Source organism: Schistocerca americana, chromosome 3 (assembly GCF_021461395.2).
Source record: "Schistocerca americana isolate TAMUIC-IGC-003095 chromosome 3, iqSchAmer2.1, whole genome shotgun sequence".
Lineage (NCBI taxonomy): Eukaryota > Metazoa > Arthropoda > Insecta > Orthoptera > Acrididae > Schistocerca > Schistocerca americana.
The window spans coordinates 127158415-127178789 of record NC_060121.1 but is presented as its reverse complement, the minus strand read 5'-3'; the positions used below and the strand labels follow the sequence as shown (position 1 = coordinate 127178789).

The window sequence follows — 20375 nt, the reverse complement described above, 5'->3', positions numbered from 1 at the left end:
ACAGGAAGAAGTTGTGTGTAACTATGACAAAAATAAGCAAAATATACAAACTGAGTAGTCCATGTGCAACATATGCAACATCAAGGATACTATGAACTCAGGAGCGCCGTGGTTCCGTGGTTAGCGTGAGCAGTTGCGGAGCGAGAGATCCTTGGTTCAAGTCTTCCCTCGAGTGAAAAGTTTAATTTTTTATTTTCAGACAATTATTATCTGTCCGTCCGTCCGATGCGAGGTAACTGCGCCGTAGTATGGGGACGTTGTATGGCTCTGAGCACTATGGGACTTAACAGCTGTGGTCATCAGTCCCCTAGAACTTAGAACTACTTAAACCGAACTAACCTAAGGACATCACACACATCCATGCCCGAGGCAGGATTCGAACCTGCGACCGTAGCAGTCGCGCGGGACGTTGTATGAAAACGTAAAAAAAACATATGTTTTGACAGGGAAAACTGTGCGACTGTCAAACTGTTGCATTCAATTATTGCTGTTTATGTGACAAACTCTTATGTTTTCATCACTTTTTTGGGAGTGATTATCACATTAACAAGAAAACCTAAATCGGGCAGGGTAGAAGAATCTTTTTTACCCATTCGCCAAGTGTACAAGTTAGTTGGGTCGACAACATATTCCTGTCATGTGACGCACATGCCGTCACTAATGTCGTATAGAATATATCAGACGTGTTTTCCTGTGGAGGAATCGGCTGAGCTATGACCTTGCGATCAAATGTTTTCGGTCCTTTCGTCTACTAATCGCACGGTTTTGCGGTGCGGTTGCAAAACACAGACACTAAACTTATTACAGTGAACAGAGACGTAAATGAACGAACGTACAAATCATAACGTTGCGGAAATAAAGAAAGTAAAATTTTCATCCGAGGGAAGACTTGAACCTAGAATCTCTCGTTGCACAGCTGCTCACGCTAACCAAGGGACCACAGCGCTCCTGAGCTCAGATTGTACTTGACGTTGCCTATCTTGCACATGGACTACTCAATTTGTATATTTTGCTTTTTTTTTCATAGTTCCATACAACTTCTTCCTGTTTTCTCGATTGATCTGTGTTCAGTTTTTCAAGGCCTATCCACTGTGCCAACTTATAACTAAATCTGAGGGGGGTGCGATGGGGAGGTTCCCTTGTCAGTAGTATGTTACATCCACTAAACACGGTGATAAAGTTAACAGAGACCACAGAGCATTCAATATATGCCGCCATCACTTAATTTGTAGCGATTCAGTTACCACCATTAGGCACCAGGTTGATTGTTTTCTTACAGAGAGAGGGAGCGCGCGCGAGTAGAAACAAAGGGGTATACTGTACAACAAACCAAATTTGAAGTTTTTGTTACTAAGAAGTTCCGCACCATTGTGTATCACAAAATATGATTGCAAAGCATTTGTGAATCTGCTTCGCTCACTTTTTAATAACCTAATAACGTATACTGAAGACCATCAAATGAATTAGCAGTTGTGAATAAGGACAACCATCAACTGCAGAATGGAATATTGACAGTGAAAGTTTGTGCCGGACCGGGACTAGAACCCGTATTTTCCGTTTATTGCAAGCGATTACCTTACCATAGGGCTATCCGAACACAACTACCAGCCAGACTCATACGTCGTCAACCATATGTCCATTATACAGCTGATGGCTGTCCATATTCGTAGTTTCGAATTCATATGATGTATTTCGTTGGACGTGCATGACTGTCCAAAGGAACTTTGCATCGTAATCAGAATAACATAGGCACTGCAAATCATATTTATCTGCCGATTACGTTCAAGCAACTTTCAAGTACAAGTGTGACCTGTACGATATAATACATAATGGATGTACGCGTATAGGTCGTAGACGGATGCTGAACGACATATGCAAGTTTGGGTCTGGCCGTGATTCGTCCACGGATAGCCAAATGGTAAGGCGACCACTCGCGATAATGTGGAAATCCGGGTTCGCGGGCCAGTCTCTCATACATTTTCATTGTCATCATTCCATTCTACAGCTGCTGGTTGTCCTTATTTGCAATTGCGAATACATTTATGTATTTCATAACGCCTCTTGTCACCGAAGCGCCTGTTCCTTTGGACAGCCAAACATATCCAAAGGAACTTGCTGGCAGATTAAAACTGTGTGCCCGACCGAGACTCGAACTCGGGACCTTTGCCTTTCGCGGGCAAGTGCTCTACCATCTGAGCTACCGAAGCACGACTCACGCCCGGTACTCACAGCTTTACTTCTGCCAGTACCTCATATCCTACCTTCCAAACTTTACAGAAGCTCTCCTGCGAACCTTGCAGAACTAGCACTCCTGAAAGAAAGGATATTGCGGAGACATGGCTTAGCCACAGCCGTGGCTAAGCCATGTCTCCGCAATATCCTTTCTTTCAGGAGTGCTAGTTCTGCAAGGTTCGCAGGAGAGCTTCTGTAAAGTTTGGAAGGTAGGATATGAGGTACTGGCAGAAGTAAAGCTGTGAGTACCGGGCGTGAGTCGTGCTTCGGTAGCTCAGATGGTAGAGCACTTGCCCGCGAAAGGCAAAGGTCCCGAGTTCGAGTCTCGGTCGGGCACACAGTTTTAATCTGCCAGCAAGTTTCATATCAGCGCACACTCCGCTGCAGAGTGAAAATCTCATTCTGGAAATATCCAAAGGAGTTTTGCATCGTAATCAGAATAACATAGGCACTGCAATATCGTATTTATCTGGCGATACCGGGCAAGGGACTTTCTGGTACGACGTTTGACCTGCACAGGAATGTACGTAAAAGATGTACGACTACAGGTCGTAGACGCATGGTTGATGACATATGAAAGTTTGGGTGTGGTTGTGAGGCGTGCACGGATAGCCAAATGGTAGCTCAGCGTGCTCGGTCAGAGGAGTAGCTGCCCTCTGCAATAAAAAACCTGAGTGAACCGATCAACAAAGACCTTAATCCTGGCTCGAGTGCGGGTGCGGCACAAGTTTTCATTATCATCATTCCACTCTACAGCTGATGGTTGTCCCTATTCGCAATTGCGAAATCATTTGATGTCTTTTATAACGGCTGAGGTCGCCGCAGTGCCTTTGCATCGTAATCAGAATAAGACAGGCCCTGCAGTGTCGTAATATCGTATATTCAAGGCCGGTTTAAAGCCCAAGAGACTCAAGCCGCCACTTGGTGCGCCAAGCTGAGATGGCACCAGAGACGCCACAACTGTAAGATTTCTATACAGTTGTAGCTGCCGTACAGTAGCTAGTAGCGATAACTGACGTCGGTGAAAGGTGCCAAATGACGAGTCGCTTGTGTGAAAAAATTTCTTCCTAAGTGTCCTTGCGCATATTGACCCTACACACTGAACTTTTTCCCTTAATGGCAAGTAGGTACCTGCTAAAGATTATCGCTGTCCATCTTGTCTACGTGCAATGAAAGTTCATTAAGGGGGTAACATTTCTCATAGGTAACTTCGTCATCTGTGAAAAGCTTTCTTACAACTCGACAATGGCGCTAGGCAGACTCCACGAAAAAGTTTCATTATTACATACACATTAAATCAGTATACAGAATAGAGAGCTCTACATTAACCGCAATTATTAAACTTCTATAAAGGTAAGAAATTCAATAGCTTTCTCTGAAGATATTATCAAGTACCCGTCATACATTATGATTATTTCTGCTTCCAGAAAAGCATTGCCAACTTCACAGAAATTGACATATCTGCCTCGTACAAGTATCTGAGAACAACCTCTGACTGGATGGCGATGGCCCATTGGACGGCGACCGACATGATATTTTCATGGAAGCGGCTAGGCGGTGGTATTTGTGAGGGCGACCTCAGCGCTCCGGAGATGCAGGAATTCATAAAGTACGTACCTGCTCTGTCTGTCTTCCTCTTTCTCAGTCTTCTGTTCTTCCTCTCTCCTCGGCGCCTCCTCCTTCTTCCGCTTGTTCATTTGGTAAATTCCCAGTCCAACAGTAGTAAACATACGTTCTGCCTGTTTAAGTTTCAGTTTTTAATAGTGTGTTGTAATTTCATAAAGCATGCAAATTGAGTTTTTAACATGAAAAAGGAAAAAAAGTTACAAATTACTAAAAATTAAATTGCTCACTGAAGGTGATAAAAACTATTTGTTGTTTCATGAAACACAAAACTGACGAATGTTATGATGAGACCTAACCACGTTAGTTCACTACACTAAGTTGTAGGATGTTGTGAGGTCACCGTTGCTGCATCTCGACCGATACGAGTATAAATACAACCTTGCGGGTTACGCATCTCTCTGCGCTGTCCGCTTTCGTAGCGTAGCGGTAGTGCTATTGCCTATCACGCAGGGGACTGGGTGTTGTGAGTTTTCACCATCATCATTTTCATCATCATTGGCCCGCACGTCGCCGAAGTGGCGTCACCTAAAAAGAACTTGCAATACGGCGGCCAAACTCCCCTGCACGGGGCCTCCCGGCCAACAATGCTATACGATCATTTTATTTTCATCTCTCTGCGCTCAACAATGAGTGTTAAGGTTGCTTCCTTTTGAGAGCGTGCGCCAGAGCGGCAGTCGTTGATGTGTCTTCAGATGTGTTCGGTCGCGAACTCTCAGTCGGAGAAAGCAAAGTAGTGTTGTGAAATTTGCGGTCCCGTGTAGGCAGATTGTTGTTGTTGTTGTTGTTGTTGTTCTGGTCTTCAGTCCAGAGACTGGTTTGATGCAGATCTCCATGCTACTCTACCCTGTGAGAGATTCTTCATCTCCCAGTACCTACTGCAACCTACGTCCTTCTGAATCTGCTTAGTGTATTCATCTCTTGGTCTCCCTCAACGATTTTTACCCTCCACGCTGCCCCCCAATACTAAATTGGTGATCCCTTGATGCCTCAGAATATGTCCTACCAACCGATCCCTTCTTCTGTGCCACAAACCTCTTCTCTCCAATTCTACTCAGTGCCTCCTCATTAGTTATGTGATCTACCCATCTAATCTTCAGCATTCTTCTGTAGCACCACATTTCGAAAGCTTCTATTCTCTTCTTTTATAAATTATTTATCGTCCACGTTTCACTACCATACATGGCTACACTCCATACAAATCCTGACGCTTAAATCTATACTCGATGTTGACAAATTTCTCTTCTTCAGAAACGCTTTCCTTGCCATTGCCAGTCTACATTTGCTCTTCAAATAGCAAAACTCATTCACTACTTTAAGTGTCTCATTTCCTAATCTAATTCCCGCAGCACCACCCGATTTAAATCGACTACATTCCATTATTCTCGTTTTGCCTTTGTTGGTATTCAGGTAGATTATTGAACATTAATTGGCACGTAGGGAATGTCGTCCAAGGGGGAAGACTCCATGAAAGCTGAAGCTTTATTCGAATCTCATGGCATAATTTTGTTACTTTGATTCAGTAATATCTTTGTTAGCTGCCTCACGAATATAGTATGCGCGGTAATCTGTCACATTACGAGAATCAAAGCTCACCAACCCAGCAGCAGCATGTGCCACTACTACCAACTCTTACAACGGCAACAATAAAGCAACCGTTATAATGGCTGAAGTTTTCATTATTTACAATAGTAAAATTAAAATTACACCAACAAAAACACATGGTCGATCAAGAATAGAAGTATTGGCAACTCCCAGCCGATCACTAAATAGTACTGCACAGCGACAATGAGAGGGGCGATTAGCAACGAAGAGAGGTAATGCGACAGGATCGCGCAGTCTCAGGCACCTTGCCGCAGTTCGCGAGGCTCTCCCTGTCGGATGTTCGAGTACTCCCTCGGGCATGGATGTGTGTGTTGTCCTTAGCGTAAGTTAGTTTAAGTTAGATTAAGTAGTGCGTAAGCCTAGGCACCGAGACCTCAGCAGTTTGGTCTCACAGGAATTTACCACAAATTCGCGGCAGGATCCTTACAATGAGCGCTGGGAAAGGGTAAATTGGGAGTAGGAGGGTTAAGTGCTGTTGTGAGGGCTGCGTCTGTAACGTAGTTGCTGGGCTGATATATGGGGAATGCGTGATGTGGGACAATGAATGGTACGAGGCATTGGATCTGGTTTATGCGTGACTATGGTGGAGGCTGGACCATGGTTACGGAAGGGACAGATAAGGATGCAATGGAAGTGGAGCAGGGAATCCAAATATAAGAAATGATGGATTGTGAGGTAGCCCTAACTGGAAATAAAATTATTAGGTCGGATTTCGTCGTATGGGACAGGGAGATTGTGGAATCTACGTAGGGAGAGGATTTAAAGAATATATAGTTGTAGGGTCGGCTGGATGTGAATTTTCTGGTTCAGTGGCATGCCGTGATTGGTAACTAGGAGCGAAATGATGGGGTATTTGAGTAACACTTCTGCAGAGCTACGTTTTGTATTCCAATCTATTTCTTTATCTTTGCACCTAGATCCACCAACGTACCGTTCCTGGAAGTATACTGTACACAAGACGGAGCATATGTGCATAAAATACGTTTTCGTCGGAGGTTTTTGAACGCTCAAACTTCTATACTTTAAATTTTTACAAAATGGTCCAAACTTCGCACGAAAGTAGATCAATGGATAAAGTCAAAACGAAAATATTAATACCCAATAAACTCTATCCGTTGTCGGCATACCTTGGTTTAAAGTCGGGCTAAATGTAGCATATAAAATTCGTTCTCACGTGAACTGAGTGCGCGGAAACGGTTCATTTTGACACATTCCCGTTTTTTTACGATTTACCCTACTTCCCCAGCGCAGTGAGGTCCCTTGCCTGCAAGCTGTTGGCACACCTGCATCTTGTAATTTGTAGGCTAAGGTCCCTGACACTGTGCCCAAAATGCAGAAGATTCGCCAGCCATAGTAACCAATATATAATATCACATGGCTGAGGAGCACACATGTAATAGTTAGAAAAGGTTTTCTGGGGATAGATTTATTCCTGTGTGGTAGAGGGGTTTGATTTCTTCCCTGAGGAGACTATTTCTCCCACAAACCGACCTCTGTTAGGCCGGTATTACACTATCAAATTTCTTTGTCAAAGATTTGATCAAAGATGTGATCCAATATTCCGTCCAATATATTTGACAAAGATCTTTGACGTAGCGCTACAAGGGGTATTACACTGTCATCAAATTTTTCGTCAAAGTTCAAGATGGCTGACAACAACTTGTTATTAACCGCAACAGTTCCACGTACTCCAATTGCATTGTGTGCACATGCGGAAAAGAAGTGGGTGGAAAAAATGGAACCACACATACGAGGTTGACAGTCTTAAAAGTCCTGGGATTACAACTTGATAATAAATTCAGTTGGGAGGAGCACACCACAAAACTGCCGAAAGGCCTTAACAAATCTGTATTTGCAATTCGAGTGTTAGCAGACATAGGCAACATAAAAATGAAAAAGCTTGCATACTTTCATTCCATAATGTCACATGGGATAATATTTTGGGGTAAATCTTGAAGTCAAACAAAAGTTTTCAAGGTCGAAAAGCGTGTAATACGTATTATTTGTGGAGTAAATTCACGGACCTCCTGCAGAAACCTCTTCAAAGAACTGGGTATACTAACTACTGCCTCTCAGTATATTTACTTCTTAATAAAATTTGTCGTAAATAATATATCTCTTTTTCCAACAAACAACTCAGTTCATGCATACAATACCAGGAACAAAAATGATCTGCACTAGGACTTAAAAGCACTTACTTTAGTTCAAAAAGGGGTCCACTACTCAGGAACACTCCTCTTCAATAATTTGCCAGGAAACATAAAAAAGTTAGTTAGAAATAAAGATCAGTTTAAAACGCGCCTGAAAGACTTGCTACTGGCCAACTCCTCCTACTCCATTGGCGAAATTTTTAATAGAAACAAATGATGTATTTATTCATACTATTAGTATTGTTATTTCAGCTTTAAAAAAATCGACATGTTCCACATCCACGAGGATCTCCTCAGCACGGATCTATGGAACAAAAAACTAATGTAATCTGGGTGAAGCTGTGGGTTTTACGACGATACGATAAAAGCATTCAACAAAACTTGTTACGTGAGCTTACAGTGAAAGACGTCAACTCGTACATCAATTACTTAAGAATGGATGAGCATACATTTCTGTATGTGCTCAATGAAGTGTATCCTCATATCACAAAGCACAATATTCACTTAAGAACTGCTACATCTTCAGAAGACAGGCTCACTATAACACTCCGATTCCTTGCTGCAGGAGAGGGTTATGTTATGTTAGGTTAGGTTAGGTCAGGTTAGGTCTCCAATCTTCTTAATCTATTTTTGTATTCAGGGTGCCTCACGTTGTAAAGCGCCTCATCAGCTTCAGACATCTCTATTAATTTTGTAGTTGTCGGCACACACCAATTGTATTTACCGGCAATGGTTATAAAAACACTACAGACCACAGAACGCTGCAGCAATGCTAGCGTTCCATGTGGTAACATGTCACATTGCAGTGCACAGAAGACAAGCGGTTTCTTTGATCAAATATACAGCGAGGCCCTAGATTTGATCAAATATTGGACGACATTTGACAAAGTCCCTATTACACTATCAAAAATCTTTGACAAAGATATTGGACAAAGATATTGGACAAAGAAATTTGATAGTGTAATACCGGCCTTACATGCTTGACCGAGCGAGGTGGCGCGTCCGGTCATCCTGATTTAGGTTTTCGTGATTTCCTTAAATCTCCCCAGGCCAATGACAGGAAAGTTCCTTTGAAAGCGCACGGTAAATTTCATTTCCCGTCCTTGTGCTCCGTCTCTAATGGCCTCGATATCGACGGGACGTTAGCCCATAATCTTTCTTCCTTCTGATGCATGTACAGCGAGGGGTGTAACAACAAATAGACACAGATGTATTTCCTTCTAGTGAGTAGGATGCATCTACAAATGGAAATATCCGAGAGCAGGTAGTATCCCAGAATGGCGATGCATGCGTCCTAAACTCTAATAACATGCTGTGTCATCAGCGGAGTGTGCACTGATATGAAACTCCCTGGCAAATGAAAACTGTGTCCCAGACCGAGGCTCGAACTCAAGGTCTTTGCCTTTCGCAGACAAGTGCTCTAGCAACTGAGCTCCTGTTTGGAAGGTAGGAGACGTGGTACTGGATGAAGCAAAACTTAGAGAATGGGTCGTGCTTGGATAGCTCAGTTGGTAGAGCACTTGTCTGGGGAAGGCAGAGGTCCGGACTTCGAGTCTCGGTCTGGCCTACAGTTTTAATCTGCCAGGAAGTTCCGTGTTGTGTCATATTGCACAACATGAGAAATATCACCCTGGATAACATGATGGCATGTGTCATGTTATAGGACATGACATCATATATTACGTTTCTTTACATTCCCTTCTTTTACATCACTATCTCTTTTGTGCCATGATAGGAGCATTTTTCATTCTGGTACAAATTTATATGTAAATGTACTTACATTTTTATAAAAGAATAATATGCATTCTAACAGTTACTCTCTGTCCGAAGCCCTGTTAACAAGCAGAGGTCCCTAGTGTTGGGATCGACTTTTTGGAACCAAATATATAATTATGGAGGTTAAGATCCCAGGTAACTTGTTAGAACATAGTGTAAATGGCTCTTATTATTAAATATCATCTGCCCACTATTCATTTTCTTTTTATCCGCTTTTAGCCAAAACTTGCGTATGTAGTCTTTCAATTGATATTGTTAATGATACATAACACATTTATAAATATATACACATCTCTTTTGTTTTATCATTACTGAATTATTATTATTAACATTATTATTATGCTGAGACGCAGAACTGTAATCAATCAAAACATGTAACAACTTTAAAAAATGTTAAATACACGACCTGTTATGTAAACAGACTGAGTATGTCTGAAGGAAGCTATAGATAAATATACAGGGTGGTCCATTGATAGTGACCGGGCCAAATATCTCACGAAATAAGCATCAAACGAAAAAATTACAAAGAACGAAACTCGTCTAGCTTGAAGGGGGAAACCAGATGGCGCTATGGTTGGCCCGCTAGATGGTGCTGCCATAGGTCAAACGGATATCAACGGCCTTTTTTTTTTAATAGGGACCCCATTTTTATTACATATTCGTGTAGTACGTAAAGAAATATGAATGTTTTAGTTGGACTACTTTTTTCGCTTCATGATAGATGGCGCTGTAATAGTCACAAACGTACAAGTACGTGGTATCACGTAACATTGCGCCAGTGCGGACGGTATTTGCTTCGTGATACATTGCCCGTGTTAAAATGGGCCGTTTACCAACTGCGGAAAAGGTCGATATCGTGTTGATGTATGGCTATTGCGATCAAAATGCCCAACGAGCATGTGCTATGTATGCTGCTCGGTATCCTGGACGACATCATCCAAGTGTCCGTACCGTTCGCCGGATAGTTATGTTATTTCAGGAAACAGGAAGTGTTCAGCCACATGTGAACCGTCAACCACGACCTGCAACAAATGATGATGCCCAAGTAGGTGTTTTAGCTGCTGTCGCGGCTAATCCGCACATCAGTAGCAGACAAATTGCGCGAGAATCGGGAATCTCAAAAACGTCGGTGTTGAGAATGCCACATCAACATCGATTGCACCCGTACCATATTTCTATGCACCAGGAAATGCATGGTGACAACCTTACGCGTCGTGTACAGTTCTACCACTGGGCACAAGAGAAATTACGGAACGATGACAGATTTTTGCACGTGTTCTATTTAGCGACGATGCCTCATTCGCCAACAGCAGTAACGTAAACCGGCATAATATGCACTATTAGGCAACGGAAAATCCACGATGGCTGCGACAAGAGGAACATCAGCGACCTTGGCGGGTTAATGTATGGTGCGGCATTGTGGGAGGAAGGATAATTGGCCCCCATTTTATCGATGGCAATCTAAATGGTGCAATGTATGCTGATTTCCTACGTAATGTTCTACCCATGTTACTACAAGATGTTTCACTGCATGACAGAATGCCGATGTTCTTCCAACATGATGGATGTCCGGCATATAACTCGCGTGGTGTTGAAGCGATATTGAATAGCATATTTCATGACAGGTGCATTGGTCGTCGAAGCACCATATCATGGCCTACACGTTCACAGGATCTGGGGAATGTTGAAGGATATTTGCTATCGTGATCCATCGACAACGCCTGACAACGTGCGTCAATGCATGTGCGAACATTACGGAAGGCGAACTACTCGCTGTTGAGAGGAATGTCGTTACACATATTGCCAAATGCATTGAGGTTGACGGACATCATTTTGAGCTTTTATTGCATTAATGTGGTATTTACAGGTAATCACGCTGTAACAGCATGCGTTCTGAGAAATGATAAGTTCACAAAGGTACATGTATCACATTGGAACAACCGAAATAAAATGTTCAAACGTACCTACGTTCTGTATTTTACTGTAAAAACCTACCTGGTACCAATTGCTCGTCTAAAATTGTGAGCCATATGTTTGTAACTCTCACAGCGGCATCTATCACAAAACGAAAAAAGTGGTCCAACTAAAACATTCATATCTCTATACGTATTACACGAATCTGTAATAAAAAATTGGGGTTCCTATTTTAAAAAACGCAGTTGATATCCGTTTGGGCTGTGGCAGCGCCATCTAGCGGGCCAACCATAGCGCCATCTGGTTTCCTCCTTCAAGCTAGACAAGTTTCATCTTTGTAGTTTTTTCGTTTGACGCTTATTTCGTGAGATATTTGGCCCGGTCATGATCAATGGACCACCCTGTATACATATTATAAAATGGGTGTATGTGTATATGTGTGTGAATATATGTTCCGCATCTTATCCTAAACCTCCACTCCGATTTCAACCAAACATTGTACACGCACTCTTTGTTGTCAGACAGCAGTCACTGTTTGCGTAAGAACCACCTCCCCATTTTAATTCCGACGATATGACGTCGTAAACAATGAGATGCGTGAAAAACTGTCGCATTGTGCAAGACTTTTAAATTTATTACTTCTTTGCTACTAACTCAATTCGCAACATATCTCGCATATAGTATCCAGATATGCTGCTGAATGTACCTATCATTACGCGGCACGTAGTTAAAGAGATATGGCATCGTAAACACTGACTTGCGTAAAAAAATGCCGCATCATGCACAAAGGTTTAATACACTTATTCTTTACTATTAAGACTCTCCCAAGTCGACTCCACTGAAGGAAACACCTGGCAGCGCTTTTGACAACTTTCATCTGTAGAGCGCAAACGGCTGCAGGCGAAAACAACGGCCTTCTACAGAGCTGTGAAGAGGCGTTGCCACAGAGACGTTTAAAAAATCTCGTTTAAGGACCGCGAAAGACCTGTACTTAAAAATTTGTACATTATGCACATTTATTTGTGCGACGAATACATATCCAGGCAAGGCAGGGTTCGTGACCTCGTTGAAAATAAAATAGTAGAATAGACAATGAACTTGTGAAAGAAGTTGATGCGTTTTTGTATTTAGGACAGTTGAAGACAACGGAATGGTAGAGGGGAAAGAAACAAACAAAATGGTAAAACATGACTTGGAGTGATTTTAGTAAACTGATTACAGCTTAAAAATTCTACTTCTTCATCTACATTCACATGATTATTCTGCAGTTCACACTTACTTGACTGGCAGAGAGGATTCATCGCACCACCATCAGACTATTTCTCTACCGTTCCTCTCTCGAAAAGCGCGCAGGAAAAACGAACACTTAAATCTTTTCGACCGAGCTCTGATTTCATTTTATTAGAATCATCAAGTCACGCACTTTTCATTGGATGTATAAACGCATAAATAAAACTGTGACTAACCCATTCGATTTATGTCTATGAGCGCTTTGACACGCTGCGTCGATCTCCTATCTGCATTAATTACTACAAATGTTATATTGTTCAAATGGTTCAAATGGCTCTGAGCACTATGGGACTCAACTGCTGTGGTCATCAGTCCCCTAGAACTTAGAACTACTTAAACCTAACTAACCTAAGGACATCACACACATCCATGCCCGAGGCAGGATTCGAACCTGCGACCGTAGCAGTCGCACGGTTCCTGACTGCGCGCCTAGAACCGCGAGACCACCGCGGCCGGCTGTTATATTGTTAGCGCAGAAGCCATTACAGATTACTTCTCCACTCATTAAGTAATTAAATACTTCACTTCCACAGTCAATCTATACGTACATCATACCAATCGTCTCCTTGCGATTTCTTATTTGGTGTGTCGTACTGTGACGTACGTTTAATGGTTTACGCCCTAAGTGCGCATATGTGTATTGCGATGACTGTCTTTGTGCAATCTAGTAGCAACTCTCGTGACGTCACTTCCAAACGATGGAAACCTGACACGAGCACGTGGGTGGTCCGCTGCTACCGATTCATCGTGACACCAAGGCGCTCAAAGCAAAACAAGCCATCTCGGAGCTCTTTTTAGTCTGTCGTGTCACAAGGACAGAAACAAAGAGGAAGCTATTCTTTCGTTCCTTAAACTAAGTGTTCTGGCCTTGTACACTTACGAAATGACTTTTAGTTTTTAGTTATGTACACTCAATCGTATCACCTGTCCCTACATGCTAATTATACTACTGCAGCACGTAAATCAAAGGTTAAAACGTTTAACTAAATATCTGTGTGGGCGTGCGGTTCTAGGCGATTCAATCTGGAACCGCGTGACCGCTACGGTCGCAGGTTCGAATCCTGCCTCGGGCATGTATGTGTGTGATGTCCTTAGGTTAGTTAGGTGTAAGTAGTTCTAAGTTCTAGGGGACTGATGACCACAGATGTTAAGTCCCATAGTGCTCAGAGCCATTTGAACCATTAATCTGCCTCTGACGCAATAGCAAAGCAGCAGCAGTAGCCAGACGTGTCCTTTCGAAAGTGGTGACCAGAGAAAGAGAGGGTGAAGTATAATACCAGCTAACTGTAACAGTTGAACGAAATGTTGCAGCAAAAGTGTGGGCATTAAACAATGAATGAAATAAAATCTCTCTATCATGCTTATTTGAAATGCAACATCCCGGTCGAATTAGTGGGAGGTGAATGGACGTCACAAAAACCGTCGACGCGTTACAGGGCAGTTAGAAAACAGGCATTAGAAATGATTGGTCTATATCAAGGTAACATTTTGTTCTGTCCAATCTGTAGGTATTTATGAAATCACTTTCTGTCCAATCTGCAGATACTCATGAAGTCAGTGTCATTATTTTTCTTCTTTTATCTTGATGGAAGTTTTGCTGTATGTCGTAAGCCGCATGTTGCACCATTTATATTAATCAAATTATTTATCAAGAACTTGAGGTAGCGATAGCACACTAATACACAGATTTGTTACAGGTCTGCTCCAAAATTCGACTTGGTCATTTTGGAACGATTGCTGACGCCGTGCTTCTACGGTTTAATCCACAAAGTGGGCTCCCCGCCTCTCATCGGATACGTTACCGTAAGCGCAACTATCCCCAGCCTCTGGATTGATGGAAACCCAAGTAATCCTGCTTACCTTCCAGATTTTCTGGTCGGCTATTCACACCGCATGTCATTCTGGGAAAGACTTTACATGACATATGTATGGGTCTGCATAAATTATTACTACTCCTATGTAATGATGCCGAACCAAGAAGAAATCCAGAGAAAATATTTCGGATCTGACATTCCATCAGTTCATGAAACTGAAAAAAATTTCAGTTTGATGCTTATAAACAACCATTTCAGTATAAACTACCCTCGACCGAACCTGCCAAACATGATAGAACTGACTGGACTGCATGTGGAACCCAACTCACCGCCTCTACCTAAGGTAACTACGCTTGCTTCTGTCGTTCCAGTAGTATACACCACCTTGATATCACCTGAATTGTCAAAATAACAAAATTATCACAAGTGTAAAGCGCATTATACACATAAATATATAATTTTAGAAGACTATCACACTAACAATATTACATAGGTTCCTAAAAACATAGCACAATCGACGAACTGCCATAGCTCATCAAAAGTAATTAGAAATTCAGAAGAGCAAAGTAGGGCGTACGACTTTCTCCAGTAAATGTAGTTATGGAAACAAGATACATAACACAAAGAGTTTAGTAACGAAGCTAAAAAGCAAGAAGGAAGGTAGGAAGATTACCATCTAATGTGCAGTCGACGTTGGGGTCATTACGATGGAACGCAAGCTCGAATTGAGGCAAAGGGCGAACTGACGAAGGATGTCGGCAGTGCACTTTTTATAGTAAGCACCCTGGCATTCGCCTCAAACGATCTATAGAAACCATAGGATCTGGATCCTAATTCGAACCTCCATCCACCATAATGCGAGTCCAGTGTCTTAAACATGGCACCACCTCGTTCAGTAACTGGAAAAATCACTTCCGCAAATAGAAAAGTTTGCATAAGGGATATGCGTACCACTGTCACATGTAGTCAATAACAATTGTCATTCTTTCTATGGCGAGGTTCATGAGCTCTAATGCTAGTTAATCCCAAACCGCTACGAGGACTGTACGCAGATCTTGAAGATCCCTCAGTGACATGTGATGGACTAAAATTCATATTAGGTGACCTGATTCTCGAGCCTTGCGAGAATTTCACACGACGGAGAAGCAACATCCAAATAGGCACTACCGTTGCTATATAGAGAGTTCTGGATCCTTGCCACTCTGAGAAAACACGGACGTCATTGTATTACTTCCTATCATTTCCTCTGAACTCCGTCCACCATCAGGCTCTGTAAGTTCGTCTACTGTGGTGCCTCCCCAAACGCTTGGCCTCAGCGCCATCCAGTCGATTCATTCCCAGGCTCTACTTGTTATTAATCGTCAAATATATCGATAATCATTCTGAAAACTGAAGTCTGAATCAATTGCAAAAAGCATACTTCTTCGCTTAATCATACTTTATGATGAATAGGATCGTTTCTATACTTTGGCATCGGGACACACACCACTGGATGTCTGGCACATGGATCAACTGCTCTGAACTTCTGGTGGATAGTAAGTTTCTTTAATTTACGTCTATGGTCACAATCTTTTTTTGTTTAACAGATTACCGGTTTCGGCCTTCAATGACCATCATCAGATCTGTTTCATAAAAACAAAGTCCTAATGTACTGCAGCCATAGTGGAATCGTCAAATGCGGAATCAGCACCAGCATCGTCAAATACATATAAATCACATCACATGCACGAGTCATGTTGTCAGTAAAGTAGTTTTACTGACAACATGACTCGTTCATGTGATGTGATTTATATGTATTTGACGATGCTGGTGCTGATTCCGCATTTGACGATTCCACTATGGCTGCAGTACATTAGGACTTTGTTTTTATGAAACGGATCTGATGATGGTCATTAAAGACCGAAACCGGTAATCTGTTAAACAAAAAAAGATTGTGACCATAGACGTAAATTAAAGAAACTTATTACATATACGGGTCAGTGTGTTTTTCGCGACGATGTCGCAGCTTGTGATTCTGGTGGATAGTTTCTAAGAAAACTGAAACTTCTGAAGCAGCTGTATGCCATACATTCGTCTTTGGATTCCGTTGTGTACGTCAGGCCAGATGTAGATGACTGTTGTGCAGTGTTACTCTCCATCGAACGCTGTTAAATGTGTGGTCTGTGCCTAATCAGATACGAGGACCATAAAACGCCAGAAGGGACCAAAAGACCACTTTGTGTCTTTTGCAGCAAACAGTGACATGAGACTAAGCTCTGGTGGGGCATAGCGAGAGAGCGCAGTGGTTAAGACGCTGGAATTGCATTCAGGTGGAACATGGTTCGACGCCACATTCGGCCATCTAGCTTTAGAAATGATGTGATGTGATATGATATGAATCGCTTAAGGTGAATTTTTGGAAGGTCACCCTCAAAACAAAACTGCCAACGTCCTTTCTGACCCATTTCAAACCCGATTTTGTTCTGTGTCTGGAATGACCTGATGGTTTACGGTATGTTGGGTCCTAATCTTCGTTATGCGCATAACCAAAGCAGATATTATTTTGGTTAACATTTTTGGAATACAGTGATCAATAGATTATTATATTTTAACTAAAGTTCAGTCTTGATCACAACACTTATATCTCAATAACAAATGGTTCAAATGGCTCTGAGCACTATGGGACTCAACTGCTGAGGTCATTAGTCCCCTAGAACTTAGAACTAGTTAAACCTAACTAACCTAAGGACATCACAAACATCCATGCCCGAGGCAGGATTCGAACCTGCGACTGTAGCGGTCTTGCGGTTCCAGACTGCAGCGCCTTTAACCGCACGGCCACTTCGGCCGGCCTCAGTAACATAGGTGACCGGTTTCGGTTATATTTACACTGCTGGCCACGGTAAATGCAACACCAAGAAAGACAAGAGGTAGCACAACAAAAATTTATTTTGTAGATAACATGTTGACCAAGTATCAAATGATTACGTTTACAGACGTCTGTGACATGTGGTTCCTGCCAGAATCAGTAGCCAGAGTAGCCGCCATTGTTGGAGATCACCGCTGCCACACGTCTCGGCATTGAGTCAAAGAGATGTTGGATGTGTTCCTGGGGTACAGCAGCCCAAGCAGCTTCCACACGTTGCCAAAGATCATCTGGTGTGGCAGCTGGGGATGTAATCTGGGTCACTCGTTGAGCAACCATGGACCACATGTTTTCTATCGGCGAAAGATCCGGAGAGCGAGCCGGCCAGGGAAGCAATTCAATCTGGTTATTGACGAAGAACCTTTGGACAATGCGTGCCACGTGCTGTCGCGCATTATCCTGTTGAAATATGGTTGTGGCCGAGCCCTGAAGGTAAGGAAGGACAACTGGCTCCAGCACCTCGGATATGTAGCGCCGGCTATTTAAAGTACCGGCAATGCGTACTAGAGGCGTGCGAGAGTAATATACAATACCGCCCCATACCATAATACCCGGTGCAAGACCAGTGTGGCGGTGCATAATGCAGCTGTCCAGCATCCTCTCTCCACGGTGTCCCCACACTCGAATCCGACCATCGTGGTGCTGCAGACAGAAGCGTGCCTCGTCAGTAAAGACAACGTCATTCCATTCTGCCGTCCACATCCGTCTGTCATCACACCATTGGCGACGGAGACGTCTGTGGTTCTGCGTCAATGGTAGACGAAGCAATGGACGTCTTGCGGACAGACCACTCTGCTGTAAACGGCGTCGAATGGTACGCGCAGACACTGGATGATGCGTTACAGACGCAATGTGCTGTGCTATGGTTCGGGATGTCACTGAGCGATCCGTCACTGCTATGCGCACAATTTGCCTATCAGTAGGTGCAGTGGTGCACCGAGGTGAATGCGATCGACCACGTCGGTCCGTCGTACCCTCCTGCATCCAGCGGTCACATATCCGCATTACAGTTGTTTGGTTTCGTCCAACACGACTAGCGATTTCTCTGTATGATAATCCACAATCTCGGTAAGCCACTATCCTTCCTCTGTCGAACTCGGATACTTGATCAAAAGATGTTCGCTGTTGTCTACGAGACATAACTGATCGTCTTGTGAAACAACCACAAGGTAAACACACGTGCCGAACGTACACTCGTCGAAATCGCCAAGCCTTAAATGGCGCTATGAGGTGGCGCCACAGGCGCGCGTGATGTGCGTCTGCGCTGAAATTCTAATCAGTTGCATATCTCATCGCTGCAAACTCATGGTGTAAATTTCACTTGATTCGGATGCTTCCTTCAGGGTGTTGCATTTACGGTGGCCAGCAGTGTATATAACCATCTTCAGACCCATGGCTTCCTTGGAGGATGGTGGGCGGAGCTTTCCTCAACTTCGTAGCAGCTATGTTATTGAGACATAAGTGTTGTGATCAAGACTGAACTTTAGTTAAAACATAAAGCAGATACTACTTTTTTAATATACAGATGTCACATGCCCATTTCATGGATAAATCTGGACTGTTCATTACAGTGAATATTTCTCTTTCACTTCTTACTCTTTACGACTGGTCACTAATTGAACTATGTATTTTCATGGCTGTATTTGCATGTAGGAAAGGGTGTTGAGAACGTATCTTTCATGAGAATTTATGGCGCGTCTGCTTTGCAACTGCCTCGATAATACATAAAAATCGGCTATTTTAGGTGTTTACAATTCACTTTTTAATTTCACCAACAGGACATACAAGACTGGCTGGATGGAGCAGAAAACGGCGCCGTTTACTTCAGTCTGGGTTCTACTCTGCAAGCGAGTATGATGCCTGAAGATAAAAGGCTGGAGTTTCTCGAGGGTTTCAAAAAAATCCCACAGAGGGTGCTGTGGAAGTGGGAGAAGGACATGGACGACCTGCCGCCCAACGTCAAAGTCTCAAAGTGGCTGCCGCAGCAGTCTGTACTGGGTATGACACAGCTAGTGCATCACATCACAAATACCGTGGCTTATTCGTATGTCTGATTCCAATATTTGTCTGCCTCATTTACTGAAAATTAATTGGATTTGCAAGAATCATATGGAAACTTCGCCGGCTAGAGTGGTCGAGCGGCTCTAGGCGCTGCAGTCTGGAACCGCGCGACCGCTGCGGTCGCAGGTTCGAATCCTGCCTCGGTCATGGATGTGTGTGATGTCCTTAGGTTAGTTAGGTTTAAGTAGTTCTAAGTTCTAGGGGACTGATGACCTCAGCAGTTAAGTCCCATAGTGCTCAGAGCCATTTGAACCATTTATGGAAACCTCCTGCAGACCTAGACAGCAGAAACTACCTTGTCTATTTTTTGCACTGCATTACTACTGCCAGGTAGTGCAGCTCTTTGTTTTTCGAAATAACAGGCTTGCACGCTTATCACGAAAAAAATTTTCATCGGCTGTATTTGTTTGTGTGGGGAAGATGATATTCGAGCCATGACTTCCGCTAAATCCATAATGTCGCCATATTGTCTCATGGTGTGTGTACATACGCCATTTCACACTGAAACCCGTCTGTAGAATCAGAATGTTAAGCTGGACAGTCACTTTGACATTAATCGAGAGAAAGAGTCTACATGCTAACACCGGGTTTCATCCATTCCTTGTCCTTCGTTACATGCTCATTTATAACAGAGGGAACAGAACATTCTATAAATGCAGGAGGAGAGATATAGCCATGAGTGCTCTAAAAAGAGCACAAGGGGATCCGTGGGAAAGTGCAGTGGGAAGTGATCGACAGACTGTTGTAACAGATTATGCTTATCCATTACGCATATTTTAGAACCGTGAGTGTATATTGAATGTAAATAAGTTGTACAGAACTGCAACCAGTCACTTTTTTGAATAATTATGTTTCATTCCATGAACCGGTTTTCGAACCTTTTCAGGTTTATCTTCAGATGGTTTCAGGAAGTTACATCATTGCTGATAGTAGCATAATGCGGGTGCTGGCTCTATGGCAGAAAGATGGGTCACACTTTAATGTATCGCCATTACTATAGCTTAT

At 42.9% G+C, this 20375-nt stretch overlaps 1 protein-coding gene across 1 annotated transcript in view; it reads left to right on the top strand.

Moving 5' to 3' along the window:
• The window catches only part of LOC124605617 (UDP-glucosyltransferase 2-like), a 55215-nt gene that overhangs the window by 13805 nt on the left and 21035 nt on the right, over nt 1–20375 (top strand). The window contains exons 3-5 of the mRNA XM_047137427.1: nt 3660–3841; nt 14288–14747; nt 19088–19307. Coding sequence (XP_046993383.1) covers nt 3660–3841; nt 14288–14747; nt 19088–19307 — 862 coding nt within the window. The remainder of the gene's footprint in view (nt 1–3659; nt 3842–14287; nt 14748–19087; nt 19308–20375) is intronic.